Consider the following 19,676-nt stretch of genomic DNA (forward strand, 5'->3'; position numbering starts at 1 on the left):
CAAATGCAGCATCCTTTAGCATCGTAAAATAAAGCTTACTAATATGCACTCCCTTCAAAAAGCTAGTATACTTAACACATTTTGAAATTCTTAAGACCATGTGAGAAACATATTAGCTGTTATATCTAAATCTCAAGAACTGAGTTTTGTGTGTCAAAGAGCTAGCAGGAAAACAGAAAACAGGGTGGGGGAGAGCCCACCACGAGAAAACCATGAGAAAGAAAATGGAACCTTTGCTACCCGTGACTCCACAAACACTTGCAATATTTAGACAGTTATCCGCTCCAGATTATGTAGAAATGGAGCGAACAAGATTCAGGGGAAGGGGGGGTGCTGAACTTGAAATATGTTCTTAAAAATCCCTACTCCTGTCATAAATATCATATTGAATTGCTAAGAGTCAATGGATTTCATCAAGCACACTTCATATCATACTTCATACTGCAAATAAAAACACAAGCATTTCCTGCACTTAACAGCAAAAATCTTTATTGCTTACAGTTCCCATGCAAGGTATGGGGAACACAGTAGGATGTAGGACTCCCATTCCAGTATGAATAAGCATCTATTTTTTTTCCCAATCCTAAAACAAGAATGAAAGTTACACTTTTTCTAACAGCAGGAAGAGTGCAATTTCACAAGAAACTTCGAAAATATTTTAAAATATATGCATGGCTTTCTCCGTGTCTTTCACATGTCCCAAGACAAATGTGGGCATATATTAACAGAACTCTACAGCCAGCCTATTATTGAATATTGCTACCATTAAAACTATTAAAAAAAAAAATCTGTGCCCATATTCGGTGCCCCAGTTCTGGACAACGTTGGAGTTACCACTTATGTTCAGCCCACCTGCCAGGCCGTCTACTATATATGTCGAGCTCCTTCCAATGTGAACGAAAGCTGAAACACGTCAGACTGAGGAAACAATAGATGGAACAGCTCAACCTGTGTCTGCTTGGACACAAGCCTAACTGTGCCGAGGGCAGTGACTGATCTGATTCCCATGGCACAGCACCAGCTGCTGAAAAAGATCAGAACCCGTCCAGAGGTGACATCCTCAGACTGGGACACAGCTCTACGGTGAAGGGAAGCTGGAACGCATGCTGGGCTTTGTGCGCCAACCGCATTAGAAGAGACGCGTACAACAAAAACACACTGCAAAATAATACTCACCCTCTCCTGACCAGCTGTATCCCAGATCAGAAATTTATGAAGCTCATTCCCACAAGGCACAGTTTTAGTCATGAAGGATGCTCTGCAAAGGAAAAGTTACAGACAGATCTTGTTTACTGATAATCCCAGACAAGGAAGCGACAGAAATGCATAACAGCAGCAGCATTCTACACATGCTGCCTACGGACCTTATGCAGTTTTCCTGGTGAGACTGGGGAACAGAGAAACTCCAAACTCTTGATAAAAGCATCCTTACCAGATTAAATATATAATAGATATATGCTTATTTTTAAAAAAGCCGAAAACCCTCTGAAGCTCAGAGGGTTGTTTGTGCCTGGGCCCAGGAACACTGATGCTCCTGCCATTCACACGTAGCTTCTACTGCTGGCGAGCTCCATCTTCCTGGAGTTGCACACCTGAGAACGAGAGCTAGCATCACACCATGCAGTGAATGCTTTCATCTCTGTGACATCTACCAGATGGGAAATGTATAGACCTACTCATTATTCTGAACCAGCCAAGTCACCTGCTGAAATGCACATGATAAACAAATGGAAAAGACTTTACTCCTAAATGTAGAAGTTTTATAGCCTCTTTTTTTTTTCTTTTTTGATTTGCCTGTGTTTCCACATGTATTTTTTAAATACTTAGGAGATAAAGTTAATAATGTACAGGGTATTTGCACGTCACAGCATTCAAATTGAAAGCACGTGGGGAGAGGCTCCTGGAATCTCTTACAAGCTTACAAAGACGCATTCAATACAACACACTGTCATTACAAAAGAACTAAATTACACTGAATGACACAGAACTGAGGAAAGCACTTCCAGCGGACGATGTACCAGAGTTTCCCTCTAGAGCCATCTGCAAATTGTTCAAATTAAACAATGCTGCACTGCATTTAGAAATGTTAAATAAGGCAAGAGCAGCAATGTTATCCTTCGTTGGTTTCTGGGTGTGTGCTTTTCGGCTGCCATACTTCTTCCCAAAGTATTAAGCAACACTTCACAGCTTCAAAAACAGGAACTTCAGAGCATCAGCAGCTGTTGTAGATTTCAAGGATCATATTTAACACATATGGTTAATGGTTATGAACATATTTGGCCTTTATAAACACTAGTGTGTAAACTAGCATTCACATTTCTATCCCCATAAAGAAGAAATATATTCCTCTGTTATCATGATTATGAGAAATAACATCTTTTTTCATGTGAACAGAATATACTGACTTAGCAACATTGGGAAAAAGGGTTATGATGATTTAAAACTAACGAACGGATCACTCAAGTTCTCATCAATTCCTTCACTGCAAACAAGTGTCCTTCAATCAATAACACTTTTCACTATGTGCATTCATGCATTTAAAGGTAGAGGTTTGGAAGAAACCTCTCACCCCCTGAATAATACACTTCAACAGTGCAAGTCCTTCACAGATTTAGAACAGCTGTAACACAAGAAAGATTCACCCTTCCCATTCAAATTATTCCTTTGTAAACATTATATACCAGCTTCCTCCATCATACCAAGTATTTTCAAAATTTTCCAGGTAAGTACATACTAGGGAGATTTCTTCCTAAAACGGTAAAAAGAAAAGGTTTTGGAATTAAAGTCAGCTGCATGACTAATAGGCTTCTGTTGGTCTATCACTCAGAAGCCTGGCAGTTTTACGATGAGCAGGGATGAATTAATTATATTGTGTTTAAATTGCATTATCCTGCCTTCTAAAGATAGGGACACGGTGACACATTCTAAAGCCAGATGAAAGCACATCCACCCCTGGGAAGAGACACTGTTAACATGCCAGCTGACAATACCTACAACCCAGAACTGCTGGAAACTACCTTTATTATTCCTCCGGCCATTACTTGGTAGGATGTTTTGGTAATCATGTAAATCACAGCCTCTTTGGGTTGTAGGTTGTTTCTTCAAGCTCCAAGCATCAGATCTGGCACTTCACTGATTAATAGGAACTAAAGTGATTCGAAACCTAAGGTCCTGTGACATAGGCATTGTCTCAAGTGGGAAGCCCTTGACAGATAAAAGACACTGTGTGAGTAAGAGACCAAGAAGCTCTCTGTATAAGATGAGTGAAGAAGATTATGCTAAATTAAAAGGACAACAGTAATAAAGGATTTCTAGGATTATTTAGGTTTCAGGAGCTTTCTTATAGCCAAGAAAAAAAAAAAAAAGGAAAAGCTTATTTTTCTGTTCGAATTAAAGGAAATCTGAAATATCTCTGCAGTTACTTAGCAAATGAGCGCTGAGTTTGGCCTTGAGTCTTTCTTCTGTGGAAACCAAAGGAACTGGTCTTCACTTAGATCAATTTCCTAATTGTTCAGGTACCCAGAAAGGAAACATTTAGTAGGATGTGTGCTGTTGTCACCCAGGGAGCCCATGGCACACACAGTACTGACCTGAGCAAAGGGGGAAGCCAGCCAAGCAGCCGGAAGGCAGGGCTGTGAGTTAATACGGAGTGGCCAGCACAGCTCCAGAGGAGAGGTGCCTTCCGAGACACCAGAAAGCACCAGACATACCAGAAAGACACTAGTCACACCAGAAAACACAGGACACAACTCAGTCATCCTGTCTATCATACAGAGCAGTAGAGGAGGCTGAGGTGCCTACTCTCTCTTACCAGAAGAGGGAGAGCAGAGGAGACCTGGTCCGGAGCCACCCCGGGCACACTGAGCAGGTCGCGTGAGGTGAGAGGAATTAATGCAGTCTGAACGGTTAAATAGAAATGATAAATTGCACAGAAAAGACAACATACAGTTATTCAGAACCTTGAAATTTAGGAGGAGAAAAGAGTTCAACTGAGGGCAAGAGAATTAAAAGAAACAGAAAAAAAAAAAAGATACAGTGCAGGGTACTTACCCAATAGTAGGACTAATATTGTGATCAAAGTGGTCCTGAACAAATCGACAAACTATGCTTGACTTCCCAACGCCAGTATCCTGGAAACAAAGGAAAGAGCATGGCAGTGAATTCAGGAGAGCATGATGCCAATATTTCACTTAAAGAAATAGTCAAATGTTAATGTGTGAGTAAATTCTATGTACTGGTGAAGGGAGCAGGTTAAGCATTTGAAAAGAAAAGACAGCACATGGACTGTTTAACTGACATCACCATCTCCCCAGCTTTCTTTCCACGTTCCCTTCTGCTGAAATCTTGTATATTTTGGGGTGCATTTTATACTCCTATTGCAAAGACCGCAGTGATTTGCACACAGCCATTTACTCGTAAAGGAAAAAGGAAAAATGCATTTTCAAACACATGGTACCTCACTCACCCAGCAAAGCTGTTGTCCAGAAAAACAATCTCAGTGAGATCTGTTGCAAAGGTAGCCCAAGTATAAAACTACTAACCTTTCCATATACTAGCTGTGCAAACTTTGTGCATCTGATCTTTTTCATGACAAGACTAACAAGCACACTTTGAAGAAGCTTCATAGAGGTGTTAAGTGCTTTTGATAAGGCAGGAGTCCAAAGAATTGAACACCCCAAGATGCACAACTGTCCCTAGGCAGATTGTGTTACTGGACTGTGGTAAAACAGCATATTTCAATGCAGCACAAGTCGCTCTTTACACTGCAGTGTGGCAGCTGGCTTCTCTCTGCAGCACCAGTCCTTCCCTCCTATCAGTACAGAAAAGAAAAATACCAGTACAGTATTAGAATCGAATTCAGAATTGCCTCTGGAGGGAGGAGGGGAGCAGGGGAAGCTTGGTTTTACTCAGTAATACTATTTTAAGCACTTAAGATACGAACAGCTTCCCCATGAACCCAGTGCTTTCCAGCTTCTCTCTGCTGTCCCATGAACCCTCGATGTTAGGCAGAACATATAAATCACTCAGGCACTTAGAAAGGAAAAAGGAAAGCAGCATCATTGCATCGCCCATAGAACTGCACAGGCCTCCTTGGAGACAAAAAGGATGCAAAGAAATCAATGGCGACCTTTCCAAGACATTAGCAATGACAACTCAGGGCCCAATTTAAGTCATTAAAAAGTCAATGGAAAGTTTTCCAGTAATCTCATCAGAATTCATCATGAGGACTATCCATAAGCTCCATTGTATCCATCTTTGAAGACACTGAGCTAATCTACACAAATTTCTCCAAAAGTGGCAAGGCACGGGCACAGTTTGTTGACGGCACATAATTACATAGGAGAAGGGAAAAAAAAGAAAAAGCCTTTGCCTTTCCTGTAAACCATTCTGCAATCTTTAATCTTCTTTTCAAATATGAAAGAGAAAAGCAATACTTTAGGTCCCTCCTCCACGTGTAAATGAATCGATATCACCACTGCAAGTACTCTTTATGTACAACGCATATTAGAACATTGTCATTTAAACTCACTTAAATGTAATTTAAAGCAGTCCTTAGCCTGCTCCAAAGCCACAGCAAATGCTCATGCTACACTGACAGCTGTTTATCTACTGAGTTCAGTCAATACACAAAGATTAAAGAGAGCAACATATTTAAAACCAGCCCGGTAGCCTTTGATCAAGAGCAGCAACACATCCTCTCGCCATTCCCGACTTCTGCCTTCACTGCGATTCCAGCTGCCGTCTACACAACGACCAGACTAGATCGGCACCATACATTTTCCTAAAAAATGTCTCCGCACTGAACCCGAGAACCTAATTCTGATTCTGGACTTAAACTTTCTGGAGAAAACCAGAGCTACCACTCACCAGATGCGAGAAATTTAAGTTCCCTCCTGGGGGGCATTGTTTCCTCCATGGTGCTCCAAACTAGATATTGATCCCTGTGATGATGCTTTACTCTCATGCACCTTTTTCTCCTCCTTTATAGGTTGCTCATAAGGGCAACTACAATTAAATCTCTTTAGGGAGAGGGTCTTGGTCTCTGCCAGGGATGTGACATTAAGTGCAGAGTAAAGCAGAGCTCATTTTTACTAAACTCCTGCATCTTCAGCTTTCAGGTCATGACTCTTATTAAGATTTCACGCTAGCATTAGCAAACTTGGCAAGTTTCTGTTTCCCTAACATCTCTCTCAAGCACAGCAGCTAAGCTAAGTACGGGCTAGCCACACTGTTAACCCTCAAATTATCCTACAGACTCTCTTAGACATTGCTCCTGTGATTGCTTAACTACCTGCTGGGCTAAGCTTACCCCTGGTGCAACTCCAGTGAAATCAATGGACTGAACCCGTAAGGAACCTGGCTTGTGCCGAGGGCTCTCCCGGCTGCAGGCAGCAGCAGGAGCTCCCCGGAGCCGGGTCACTTCTTGCCGCAGGGATTCGGCTGAGACGGGCACTGCCCGCTCCTGGTTTGCTGCCTTAGGGAGCTATCAGGCAGCTCCCAGAGCATAACCAGAGCACCCGAGGGGGGAAGCAAAAAAGGAAAAGCTTCCTTCTCACAGCAACGATTAGCATTCTGTTTCTAGATTAAAGCTATCTGGACAATTTTCTTAAACCCGTCGAGCAAGACACCCACCTGCCTGAAAGCAAAGCATATCACGATGAGTGAATGTTATAAACTGTCTTGAAAATTTAGTAGAAATCTTATTGCTAATCAGATCCTATCTTTCACCTATGACAGGGAGGTATCTCAGGTAGATCTCTCACAAGTCAAGGAAAGCCTGATTGCTCCAAAGAAGTAGAAAAGGCTTCACAGTAATGCATTTAATTAGATCTCCTTACTAAAGCTGTAGAAAGCATTTCCTTTATCATCTGTGTTGTCCTTTGCTACCTGGGCTTTCTCTTCATATCCAACTGCCTCAAATCTAATGAAGATGATTGCTCCTCTTTCGTTAAGGAATTGTAACAAATTTTCCAAGCCACGTGTCTAGGTAACACACACTGCTGATACTCTTTATTTCTTAAAGTTCTGCATTCCATCAGGTTTTTTGTGTGTTTTGTTACACTCTGTAGTCTGCTTCTTCTGTTTTGCCCATAGTGGTACACATGCACCAACAGCGGGACAAATATTCAGCTTATGTAAAAGGTCATAGCAGTACCAAGCTGAAAGGATTTTACAAGTTTCAGCAACTGAGAACATGCACTCGAGAGTTATGTGGTACTTAAGGAACAGATCATGAATTTTTTCTGAAGCATCCTTATCCATGGCAAATCCACAGGCTTCAGCACTATGCTAACTGATGCATCACAACTGAGAGAAAACCACTCCATGAAAGCAGTAAGTATGCAGTACTACTGAATGAAGATGTTCTTCATATGTTTGCGTGAAGCAAAAGGTAGACAGAATCATTTGTATCATCCAGAGAACATTCAGACAAGTCATTCATAGATGGAACCCTTCTCCTTGCTTCTTCATAAGCCTTGGGGCCCACTTGCAGAATATCAGTTATAAAGTACACTATACTAAGCAAATGGGCTGGTGGGGGAAAGGAAAGGAATAAAAATGTCATAGCAAGAAATGAATCCCGGTTACGTTCGTGAAAAGTGACCACAACTACAGAATCTCCCACTGGTTGGCAAAATGGATATAAGTATTTAAAACAGAGACATTCCTGATAAAAATAAGGAATCAACATAAGCATGAGCAGTTCTTTTCACCCTAAAGGCATCGTCTACTCCTCTAAAATCCTTTATCCACAGATTTAGGCACTAGGGTTTTAAAAACCCCAGGATGGAGAGCAGCACACCACAAAAAACAGAGTTCCCACCCACACTCCTACCAACAGACAACCACCCCATTTGGCTCTTTTCAGCTCACAACACCGTAAAGATGAGACTATGTCTCAAACCAGCAGAATTACAAGATAGTGGCAACCAATTTGCAAGCAAACAATTCAGAGGCAGATTTCTTCTGGTCCATTTGCAGCAGCGCGGAGGAAGATAAGAAAAAAAACACACGACTTCAATTTGAACAATACAGAAAAAAATAAATAAAACATATTCTTATTGCAAAGAAGCAATTGGTATATTTCTCTCTCTCCTCCATTGTTCCAGACATGTGCGACTTGCAAGAATAAAATAAAAGAATAAATAAAACTAATGCAAGAAAACTTTAGTTTAAATCTCGATGTCTCATTTCTACTTCTATATAACTACAGGCCTCAGCCCTTCAAGCACTTTTTTGAATCCAGTGGAACTATACCACGCTGCAAATGTGTCCCTGATTATGGTTTTATTATTTTGTCTTGCTATTGTAAGGGATTTTAATGGATTTGAATGGGTCAAGCCCTAGTATGCTGAGCAAACTCAACTCTTCATGTAAACTATTTTTACATCCAAATTGGAATAAATGTTAAAATCACACACACACACAGAAAAAATCCACGCACATTGTCACATTGTGACTGATGAGTAAATGGCAGTCCTATAATTATGCATATTGCTGCAGTAGCTATTTTATTCTTGACTATGCAGTATCTTTCTATGCTATGTTAACAAGTAGGTCTTCTTTAATATATGTAAAACAAGATAAACTATGCAAAAGTCCTTTTTTGACTCCAGGGTTTTGGAAATGCAAATAAAACCAGAATACAGTATTTCACATGAGGAAATAGCATGCTAAGAGCAAACATACTGAAGAAACTCCCTCCTGTCCTCCCACTTTCAAAATGAAAAGAAAAAAGAACATCTGGCTTGTAATCACTACAGATCTCATGACTAACTTCCCATTTCAGCTTTATAAAGGGGTTTGGGTGCCCTGGTGATGGGTACCACAAAAACCTGCGTGCAGAAGGAGAGTTGATCTCCACAACATAAGGATAAAATATTTAGCTGCTTTGAAAGGATGGGACTTCTTCTGTTGACTTAGCCAATGCCAGGAGTTGACCCACAGTATTTCATTCTGTATCGATTTTTACAAAACTAAAAGTACCTGTCCCTCCAAAGCATTTTTTGTAATCACTAGGATTCACTGCGATGTAATCTGCAGGCAGATGTCTCATTTACATTGTCCGGGTTTAACATATGTTGCTCATATATCACAAACAGAATGATGACACCCTAATAATCTAGTGGGTATTAACTCTGAGCATTCAGAAAAAGCAGACGGAGCGTGTTATTTTTCAACAATATTAACGACATTTGAAAGAGACGATTCTTTATCCTTTCTTTATAAGTGAGAAACCTATTCCAGGCCTGTGTGGCATCTGTTGGGCTCCACATGGCACCCTCTGCCCCTCACAGTGGAAGCATCTCTGTCCCTTGGAGGCAGTTTGTGTGGGGCTTTCCCAGCAGGTCCCCTGCTAACGCCCCCAAGCACAAGGGCACCACAAGCACTGGAGTGCTCTGCCCTTCCACTGAGGGGTCAAGTGAACAACACGCGGCCGGACCAACGCGGCGGTTCCGGGCAGCCGGAATCGCAAACCTGTCGTGCCCATGAGGAGCCAGGCAGCAGGCACTTCCACCAAACTGTTCTAAAATGTCCTCAGGACAAGTTGGCTGCACAGGTACAACAAATATTCACATGCAGCAGTCACAGCTGCAGTCAAATTTACCCCACTGGTGATCCCCACAAGGCATCTCTGAGTGAGGTGTTGCTGCCCTGGGTCACCACTTGCAGACACAGAGAGGGGAAGGAAAAAGGCTGCATCAAACATCCAGAGCCAGGGTACAGGGCAAGGCTCTCCTGGGAAAGAACCTGACCCCAGCTCAGCCAGGAAATTGGCATCCAAAACAAGGAGCAATTCCTGGCTTCCAGGCACATATTCATGCCACTGGGCAAACCTCTTGGCTGGCTCATTGCTAACTGAAAAGTAACAGAGGAACCGGTTCATGGTCAACATTTTCCAAGCTAAATCCTCATTTTTGCTCTGCTGCTTTGACTCCCGCCAGCGACACAATAGATGGGAAGCAGAGGCCCTTGCTTTGAGGAGGGCAGAACTTTCACCGGGGAAGTAGCTACAATGCAGAGATGAAAACATTTCCATGGGGGTGAAGTTGCCAAGGAGGAGAAAAATACCTTCTCTGCCTTCAAGATGTGGCATTTTAAATGGAGGAAAAAAAAAAAAAAAAAAACAAGCAGCCTTCAAAATATCTGTAACTGGTGGCCTGGCAAATCTGAGTAAGATGGACATAGTTTCAAGAAAAGAAAAATAATCAATGAGACTTAAAAAAAAAAAAATACAGAGGGACACCTTTGTCCTAGCAGCTCCACCAGGCAGTGCTGTATAATACAGCTGGCTTCAACTTGGCAGTTTAGCTTCTGCATATTAAAATAACTCTTCTTTCCACTGTATGGTTTGGCTACCATTAAGATTTTGACTTACCGTTCCAACTGCCTGGCCCACACCCATTATCCATAGCAGGGCTTTTGATGGAAGTTGAAAATTCACAGCAGCGTAATGGCGCTGCAGCGCTGTGAGGTGGTTAGCGTTTTAGTAGCTACCGTCCAACGAATTGCTAGGCCTGCACCCTAAAGTGCTGCTGGGCTTTCACAGAGGGGTGCGCTCGGCTCTGGTCGAGCCTGGCCGCTAGGAGGAATGTCACTCCTCACGCAAGGCCTGGCATGCAGCACCAAGCTATCTGGTGTGTAGCTTTGCTGCTTTCTGACATATTGGTGCTTAACTCAAAAGTAAGGCTTGAGTACGGGAATACTACCGTCTTTTAACTTCCAATTGGAGGTGAAAAACTAGCAAGCTATCCAAAAAACAAACACTACAAAGCTTTGGCATTTGCAGCCTACTCTAGTCCTCTGTGCTTCCCATTTACATTTTAATCATTACTCAGGCCATCAGATGCAAGCAGCACTGCAATATTTTCCATGTCTTACTAATCCAGTTACAGCTGCTCTGCAAGGCCGTGGCAGGCAGCTTGAAGAGCATCTGAAACTGCCTTTGGATTTTTATCAACTGTATGAACATACAAGGAGAGTTATGCACCTCAGACCCCTGATCATAGTTTCCAAGGGCAGTATTTTAATCCAAGTATCATTCCACCCTATAAACTATTGCTAGCCTCAAACACCACGTTCCCTGTATTTGGGTATTACTTCTCTGAAGACATTCATATATATATAAGGAGAAATAACGCCTTTCAGAGGACCTGCTTCACGCATCACACTCGTCCAAGTCTGCCAAGTGCCAGGCTTGTCCCAGTGAAAACGCAGCCGCTCACGAGGAGTGGTGCCTAAGAAGTACAAATACCTTCTCACTGTATTCATTTTTTCCACCTGTAAGACGTATCAAGAAAGCAAATCCCAGCACTGCATAAGCACAGAGATGAAAATGCAAGCGGAGCTCTTCACACTGGCAGCTTGGCTCCCGGCTGCTCCACAGCTGCCCAAGAGCTCCGGCTGCGCTACACGAGTGCAGGCCGAGGCGCTCTGAAGCCGCCTTCTGAGGTCAGCATGAAGCTCACACAGGACAGAGAATTCATGTAAATTCCAGTTTTCTGTACAGACCTAAATAACAAGAAGAAAATATTTCCAGGATGCACACCTCGATTTTTGGCAGTGATCCTTTTCCTGATGATTTGCTGAGCGCGCACCCCAGAGTTACAGACGCACCTGCTTCCCAGAGCTGCCTGACGTTTAGCTCCATGTGAACAGCAAGCCTCTCAGCTGGCTATCTACAAAGTGAGGCAGCCTTCTCCTCGCCATCCCATCACCACCACCTCCAACTGGCATTTGACTTTATTCATCAGCTCTGGCTCAGCGAGGGGTTTGTATAAGCCTGGCATGGGCTTTTGCACCACGAGCTTCCAAGGAGATAAGAGGCTGTCTCCTGCCACCGGCGACGTGCAGAAGTTACTGCACCAGCCTGCGGGACATGCGCTTGCAGAGCAAGTTCTGAAAGCGAGGAACTGGAGACAGAGCTGGCCCCAGGACCGTGGGTGTTACCACGGACTTCCCTGAATGAAAGGCACTGGCCAAAAAGTACATAACGCTCCCATTTAATATCCAGACTCAGGTTCTCCAGATCCAAGTATAAATGTACTCGTCTTGATGCAAATGTCTTTTTAGAGGGACAACAATTACTCTGCAGTTCCTCACTTCAGTTCACCACTGCTCTTCTTCAAGTCACCAGCCCACTAAGGACATACAAGAACAAGCCTGTGTTTCTGTTTGTCAGGCACCCTTCTCTAAGCTCATACTATGTATCATTGCTATCTTTTAAATAGGTCACTATAGCACTCCCATAAAATTAGGATGATTTGTGTCCAATTTTCCCCACAGTAAACACCCTACAAGTCACCAGTGTCATTTCATAGAATCATAGAATGCTTAGGGTTGGAAGGGACCTCTAGAGATCATCTAGTCCAACCCCCCTGCATACGCAGGGACACCTAGAGCACGTGGCACAGGACTGCATCCAAGTGGGTTTTGAAGATCTCCAGAGAAGGAGACTCCACAACCTCTCTGGGCAGCCTGTTCCAGTGCTCTGTCACCCTCACTGTTAAGAAATTTTTCCTTAAGTTCCTATGGAATTTTTGATGTTTCAGTTTCCGGCCATTTCCTCTAGTCCTATCAGTGGCCACCACTGAAAAGAGACCATCCCCGTCCTCTGCACTCCCTCCCTTGAGGTATTTATATACACTGATTAGATCCCCTCTCAGCCTTCTCTTCTCCAGGCGGAACAGGCCCAGCTCCCTCAGTCTCTCCTCATAGGGCAGATGTTCCAGGCCCCTGATCATCCTTGTAGCCCTGCGCTGGACTCTCTCCAGCAGCTCCACATCCCTCTTGTACTGTGGAGCCCAGAACTGGACACAATACTCCAGATGTGGCCTCACCAGGGCTGAGTAGAGGGGCAGGATCACCTCCCTCGACCTGCTGGAGACGCTCTTCTTAATGCAGCCCAGGATCTCATTGGCCTTCTTGGCCACGAGGGCAAAAGATTTCAGGCCAAAGATGATATTGTACAGCATAAATTAGCTACAAAATAAGGCTTTTTCCTCTGATTTGCATTAAATGCAATTCCCTCTACGAGTAGGAAGTGCGTTCCTTGTTCTCAAAGACATTTTTTCTAAGCACAACCAGGTCAGTCTTTTTATATTACAAGACAGCCTTCACTCCTTATGTTGCAAGGACCGCATTTAGCACAGAAATCCAAAGCTCAAAACTTGGCTCAATCAGTCTCAATTAACTGCTGCACAAGAATAATCACCTAGTTTCACCTTACAACAGCCTCACGAGAATTTAAGCCAGATAGAGTTGTAAAGAGTTCAGCTACTACAGGAACAATAAGCAAACTTAAGTGCCTTAAGAGATAGTCAGATGCTGAGTTCATTGGTCTGTTATTTACATGCACCTTGAATATCACCTTTATACTCCCAATAACTATTTTAAAATAGAAAAGTAGTAGTAATAAGCCCTTGGCAGGCAGATATCTGGCCCCTGAGTGTACGATGTATCATCTGATCCTTCCTGTTTGTTTTCCGTTTGCCTGTTAGCAAAACGCTTATAGTGGCCTTGAGTTCTGCTTTGCCTCGGAGCAGGATGTGCCTGCAGCCCTGTGCACCTCTCCTGTCCCCAGACATCTGCCGCCAGGTTTGGCTCCCTCGCCAGGACCATCATTCAGCACGTGGCTTCCCTTCACAGGCTTCCCACACACATTCCACCATGGAATTCAACTCAGGCACGTGTAGCGTCTCTGCTATCTGCTTCACTTGGAGCCAGCAAATGCAGTCTTACTTGCTTTGCCATTTTGTAGATTCCTTTGTAGTTAACAGGTCTCTCCACACTCCGCGAGGCAATTGGCCTCTGCTGCTCTCTACCAGTTCCCAGCCCAGTAAGTTTTTAAGACATAAAAAAGCTCAAGTTTCAAGTGTATCTTCTCATATACCTAATTTAATGTCCTCCTGCATTTTTTGCCCTCCGATAGGCAAAGAAAAAGAGAATATTTTCAACACTTCCCCACCCTGGACTGTAATGTTGGTTACAATCTCTCCATCTACCTACTTGTATCAGAAGTCCACCCAGAGATCTCAATCAACACCACTGACTCACCCTACTATAAATTTAAAAACTAAACCTATAGAGCCCAAACCATTTCATCACCCTACCAAAGTGAAGTGCTCGAGCAGAAATGGGAGAGCCAGGACAGAGGCAGTCAATGTTTATAGAGCAGTTAACGTTAACACGCAGCTCAGTTTCCTAGAAACATCCCTGTCTTTGTATACGCATGGTCACACGAAACCAAAGTGCCTCCTTGAGGGCTGCAAGATTCCTGGGCATTATCAGGCAGTCAAAACTCAGGCTCCAAACTCAAGCTCCTCAGGCTGAGGGGAGGCATGGACACTTGTGGCAGCAACCAGAAGAACTTCAAGGCAAGCAGACTGGCTCCTCTTCTTCTCCTTCCCTTCTCTCTTCCCCAAACACTTGGTTTTCTACAGGATTTGTCTAAAGTGCTCTCTCATCTGGGATTTTGATTAAAAAAGAACAGCTCCTCAGCCAGCAGGAACAGTCCTCACTCCTCCGACGATGTGAAGTGTAGAAAGGCTTCCTCAGCTGGGGGGACTCATGAGAAGCAACAGCATCGTCTTGACAGAAAGCAAGACTACACCGGAAAGATGACACGGACTGTTAAAAAGGGAGCTATCTTTCCTCGATACGAAGTCACTGAAATGCATTAACTCAGCAGCAAGGCATAAATCCTTGTTTTACACTGTAGCAGCAGTGGGTGACAGGATTAGCAGTCACTTGAACTACCCTAGAGGTGGAGAAGGGGCCCACATGACTGCTCCGCAGTGACTCACGCAGAGCTTCTGCACACTGCTGCTCTCCTGTGACCTGCCAGCTCTATTTCGGTAAAGCTGGCATGGGAATATAAGGGAATCTTTGTGAAAAAGGGGCCTGAGAAGGGAAAGGAAGAACAATGGTGCTTCCTTCAAGGCTATTTTTTAATAACTCTCATATAGAAAGTAACAATAATAAGGCAAAACAGAAACTGGTTGATGAAGAGCATGTGGTCTGTAGTTCAGTTCTCTAGTGACCTCAGCTACTTTATCTTCAGAGTAACCCAAGAACAGCAACACTGGAATGTATGTGTATTAAAAAAAAAAAAAAAAAAAGGCAAATTAATCCAGCCTACGGATTTCAAGCACTGGAATGCCCAGATCTGCATTTTTAAAGCTCATCTTCTTAGGTCAAAGAAACAACATACAAGTTAGAACTCGAGTATAGGACTAAAGCACTGCAGCACAGTGGAAAGCAGCAGCTAACCACGCTATCAAGCCAGTGGACTGTAGAAATAATAGGTTTTATACCATTATTAACAAACTGTTAATAATGACAAATTTCCAGCTAATTCTCAGCATCATTTCCTACACATTTCCTTCCCCTCTCCCCACAAGATATCAGAATCAGAGCAGTAGCTAAACTGCCAGGAGAAATGAACGATTTTAAATTGAAATCAAAGAGAAGAATCTGTCAATTTTGTACGTCCTTGAAGCATACATGTGAAAGGCATGCGATAGGGATGGCTGTAGGAGAGCAAGTGCTTTGCCTGGTGAAAAGGGAGGCAGGAGCTTGGTGCTGATGAACACTCCTCTGGCTCAGGAAGCGGCTTTTGGTGGCACTGGTTGCCTCCCCACTGCTGGGGAGGACTCGGCAGTACATAGTCTGGGGACATCCTTAGGCATATCTAGGCTTTGATACTACCTTTTTAACTAAGGTAAAGCAGCCTGCGAGTAAAACGGCACAGTCACAAGGTGCATGGAGGCAGTCAGAGAATGCTCTGCCTGGTGATAAAAGTGGGCAACTTGGCCTCAAGAACTGACTTGCCACAAAAGCCACTGCAGAGAGCAAAATCCTGCACTCCTTAAGGCGGCCCCCCACGGCAGGAGCCGTATAGGCAGGCTGAACACCACTAAGCTGCTGTCGCAAGGCTGGGAGCTTCCCTGTGTCACAGCACCACCTGGTGACTCTGCTGCCGAGGACAAGGCAAGGTGACAACTTGGCCACCAGAGGACAGTGGGAACGGAGGAAAAAATTCTGGATAAAATCCTTAAGCTGGTGGGAACCAAGAGCCCGAGTACGGAGGATAAACAGGCAGAGCGGCCAGCGGAGGCGGACAGCACGGAGGGGAGCTGGAGGGAGATGCTGGGCAGCAGAGCAGCCTCCCGCAGCGCGGGGCTGCGCGCGCACCAGCCAGGGCCCGGCTGGCTTGGTGGGCAATTTCCCAAGTTTTGGGACGCCTTTCAGTGGCCGTACACCATCCTTGCCCTAGCCGCTGCATCTCGAACGATGCTTTCATTCGCTACAATTCCCTTGACCTCCGACATTTAATTTCCATAAATTCCCACTAGAAATACTGCAAAATTTTGTGTGAATAATGTCTGCTTAGAAATTCTGAGCATCGGCGTTGATCTTGCAACGTGTAAGGAAGGAACATCTATAAGGAACAAACCAGTCACCATTCCTCACATTTTCAATGCTAACAAGTATTGATTTGAAGGTGTCACGTGTAGAGGCCAAGTGCCTGCACGCCAGCATAACAGCCTGGTTAAATATCGCTTATCAGCATCGTGCAATTCAGCCATCAGAGAAACTGACTGTAACTTTCAGACTAAAAGACTAAATACATAAATAACCTGAGGCTTTCATAGTTCAGTAAACAGCAGCCTGACAAATTTTGTTTTTGAGTACAGTTTTGGCAGCAGAGCTCATAGAAACAGTTTTGTGCTATTCTTTCCAAAACAAATTCTTCTTCCAAGTGAACCTTGAACCTTTTCCCCCCATATATTTCTAGCAGCTTGAACTTTCAAAACAATTGTATGACAAGGAGATAAACTTTGCCCTGAATTGCTGCTTGACATGAGTCTCTGTTTATATTCCAATACCCAGTCTCTGTCAATAATAAGGCCATCATTTTAAAATACAGACTCACTATTGTCACCTACTAAATCAAAAAAAAAATTTTTGAACACCCACACATCCCTGTGTAGAAGGCCTACAAAATCCTTCAGATGGTCTGCAACTGCTAATCCCAATCCAAACATTATAGTTTAGTATTACAGAGTGCCCACAAATCCCAGTCTGGATCAAAACTTTTTGGTTTAGCTCAGATACATGAAGTAACTTTCTTTCATTAGAAGAAAATAGTGATCTTATCCAATCAGCAATACGCACATCAACTAGGCATAGTGTTTCAGGGAGTAATGCTTGGTACTCTGTTTGCTATTTCAGTAGCATAAAAATTGTCAAGTAGTTGCCCGAAAGACTTGTAAGAGGGTTAAATTGACTTCAAATTTGCATGTACAAGCTCAGTAAAGAACTCAATTCAGAGTTCTGGCATTCCCCCTGGCCAAAGCTGTAACTAGCTCACCTGTAACATATTATGGCATTTCACACCAAAAGAGGAAGGAAAAAGCCATGCATATCTTGAGTGTCAATGGAGACATGAGGCAATTCTGGAGGATAAAAAAGAGGAGATCCTTTCTCTCTTGCACCGAAGGGGAAGGGTGCAGACAGAGGGGAAGAAGGCCCCAGCTTCAGGGTGTAGCTATATAAAGGCATTTCCCCTAACCCATGGCAAGCAGCACTCTGGCTCCAGCTCTTCGCGGTGAGTTACAGATTTCAGCAGCAAAGAAACTCAGTGCCTCCTAGAGTGGGTACCACTAGTCCAGTTTTATGGTAAAAGTCCTTTAAATGGCTGAAAGGTTTTGTTTTGTTTTGTTTTGCTTTGTTGGTTTGCTTTCTTAACGGTTTCTTCCTCTCTCCACCACAGAAGGAATCAGGAAATAAGGATACGAACAACTGGTTCACAGAAGAATGTTTTATGCCTGGCCAGTTTTTCATTTCGCCAAGAAGCCAGACCATCAACAGTTGAAAGTATATGCACTTTGCAAATCTAAATGGAAAATTGGGAAGTATTTCAAATGGCAAAGTTAAACCATAAGCTCCAGAACTATTAAGAATATTTACTCAAGGGAGAACTACAGCCAGACTTGATGAAGAAGGGATTTGATCTCCCTCTCCAGAGCAGGAGAAGAGTCACACAAAAGGATCCCATTCAGCACAAACTTTTGGGATTGTAACCAGCGTTTGCAGGACTGAACCCAGTCGCCCACAGACACGTCAGAATGACAAGGACAGGAATGCTGGACAATATCTCAAGTGGCCCATAAAATCCTCCCAGACCTTCCCTTTGCTTTACCAAAGCGATGACAGAACAGTCTTGGCTTGTCAAAAGATTTTGCCTAATTTAAGGCAACAGAAACACTTCTGCAGGTTCAGCTGGAGAAATATGTTTTGAACAGTGAATAAAATAGAGCTAACTTGCACAGAGTTATAGCTTTAAACAAAAAAAAGAAAACTGAAGATTAATATTAAGGGAAGAGTGTTGGGGTGTTTTTTCACCTCACCTTATTTTTTCTGTATTATTCCCCTTGTTCTTGTGTGCTGCTTTACATGGTTTTCTGTTCCTTATTTTCGGCTTCCCTCTTCCCCTTACACCTTCTCAGACTTTACCATCTGTGTTCCTCAGTCTCTCCCACTGCTCCCCTTTCAGCCTCTCCGTTTCAGTCCTCTGTTGCCTCTCTCTCCATTGCTCTTTTTCTTTAATATTTTTTCCTCCAAGTCTGCCCTATGGTGCCTTTTATTCATATCTTTCTACCAATCATCACTTAAACTATTCCTAAGAGTCCCTGGTCTGCAGGACTATCATCTTCCTTAAAATAAGTGGGGTTTTTTGTTTGTTTATTGTTTGTACTGACATGACAAGTGCTAAGTGTTATTTCCCTCTCTCCTTTAATCAGCGGCCTAACGGAGAAGGCAAGCCCATCCACTCAAAATTCTGAATAAAATTAAATTACCTGGTCAAATAAAGCAGTGTCTCAAAAAAGTCTACCAGATCCTGAAACCCAAACATAGAAAGAACTGGGCTATCTCATCTACCTGCAGTGTTAAATGACAAGAACCCCTCAGGAGCCGTGTTATCTTAAATACCTAATCTACCTAAACTTTTCATCTCTGCCCTCTCCACAGCACTGTATTCAACAGCGCATTAAAGTACAAGACATGCTTAGCTTCAGCTTGGAATTGAATTTAGCCTATTCAGCAAAGGCTGAATTACGTCCCTGGACACACTGCTAAAGAGGGATTACCCCGTACTTAGAATTTACCATGTGCTTAAGAACTCTGCTCAAATCAGGGCTCCAGTAACATAACCTTAAACCAGCATTTCCGTTATCTGGATTTACACAACTGCCATTTTTGTTGCTTAAAATGCGCTCTAGGTGCCAGTCTAATGCCCAGACAGGCTACCAAGCATACCCTGAAGGAAAGAAAAAAAAAAAAAAAAAAAGGAAAGAAATTCAAAACACTGAACAATTGATTCTGAAGACTATTAAACAGTACAAATTACATTCTGCTGCTGGAGTCATAACAGTTAAAGAGCTCAAACGTGCGACACAACATTTAATTTCTTAATTTACTCAGTGGCAATGAAGATGAAAACACGCAGTCCAATTTTCCTTTAATTTTCCACAAAAGTGATATCATAAAAAATACATTTTTAAAAAATGCTGCCTTAAGGGATAAGTAACAGAAAGAAAGCTCGATTGTGGCCTGCTCAAGAACCAATTACCCTAAAAAGATGATTATCTGCATAGTATTGCAAAGGT

At 43.2% G+C, this 19,676-nt stretch overlaps 1 protein-coding gene across 1 annotated transcript in view; it reads right to left on the reverse strand.

Annotated features, from left to right (window-relative positions):
- RAB31 (RAB31, member RAS oncogene family) overlaps nucleotides 1–19,676 on the reverse strand; it is a 55,473-nt gene that overhangs the window by 26,731 nt on the left and 9,066 nt on the right. Inside the window, exons 2-3 of the mRNA XM_088524078.1 lie at nucleotides 4,051–4,130; nucleotides 1,177–1,258 (exon numbers count right to left, since the gene is read on the reverse strand). Coding sequence (XP_088380204.1) covers nucleotides 1,177–1,258; nucleotides 4,051–4,130 — 162 coding nt within the window. The remainder of the gene's footprint in view (nucleotides 1–1,176; nucleotides 1,259–4,050; nucleotides 4,131–19,676) is intronic.

Source organism: Tinamus guttatus, unplaced genomic scaffold (genome assembly GCF_059628265.1).
Source record: "Tinamus guttatus ecotype Peru unplaced genomic scaffold, ASM5962826v1 Tinamus_guttatus_pri_ptg000203l, whole genome shotgun sequence".
Taxonomy (NCBI): domain Eukaryota; kingdom Metazoa; phylum Chordata; class Aves; order Tinamiformes; family Tinamidae; genus Tinamus; species Tinamus guttatus.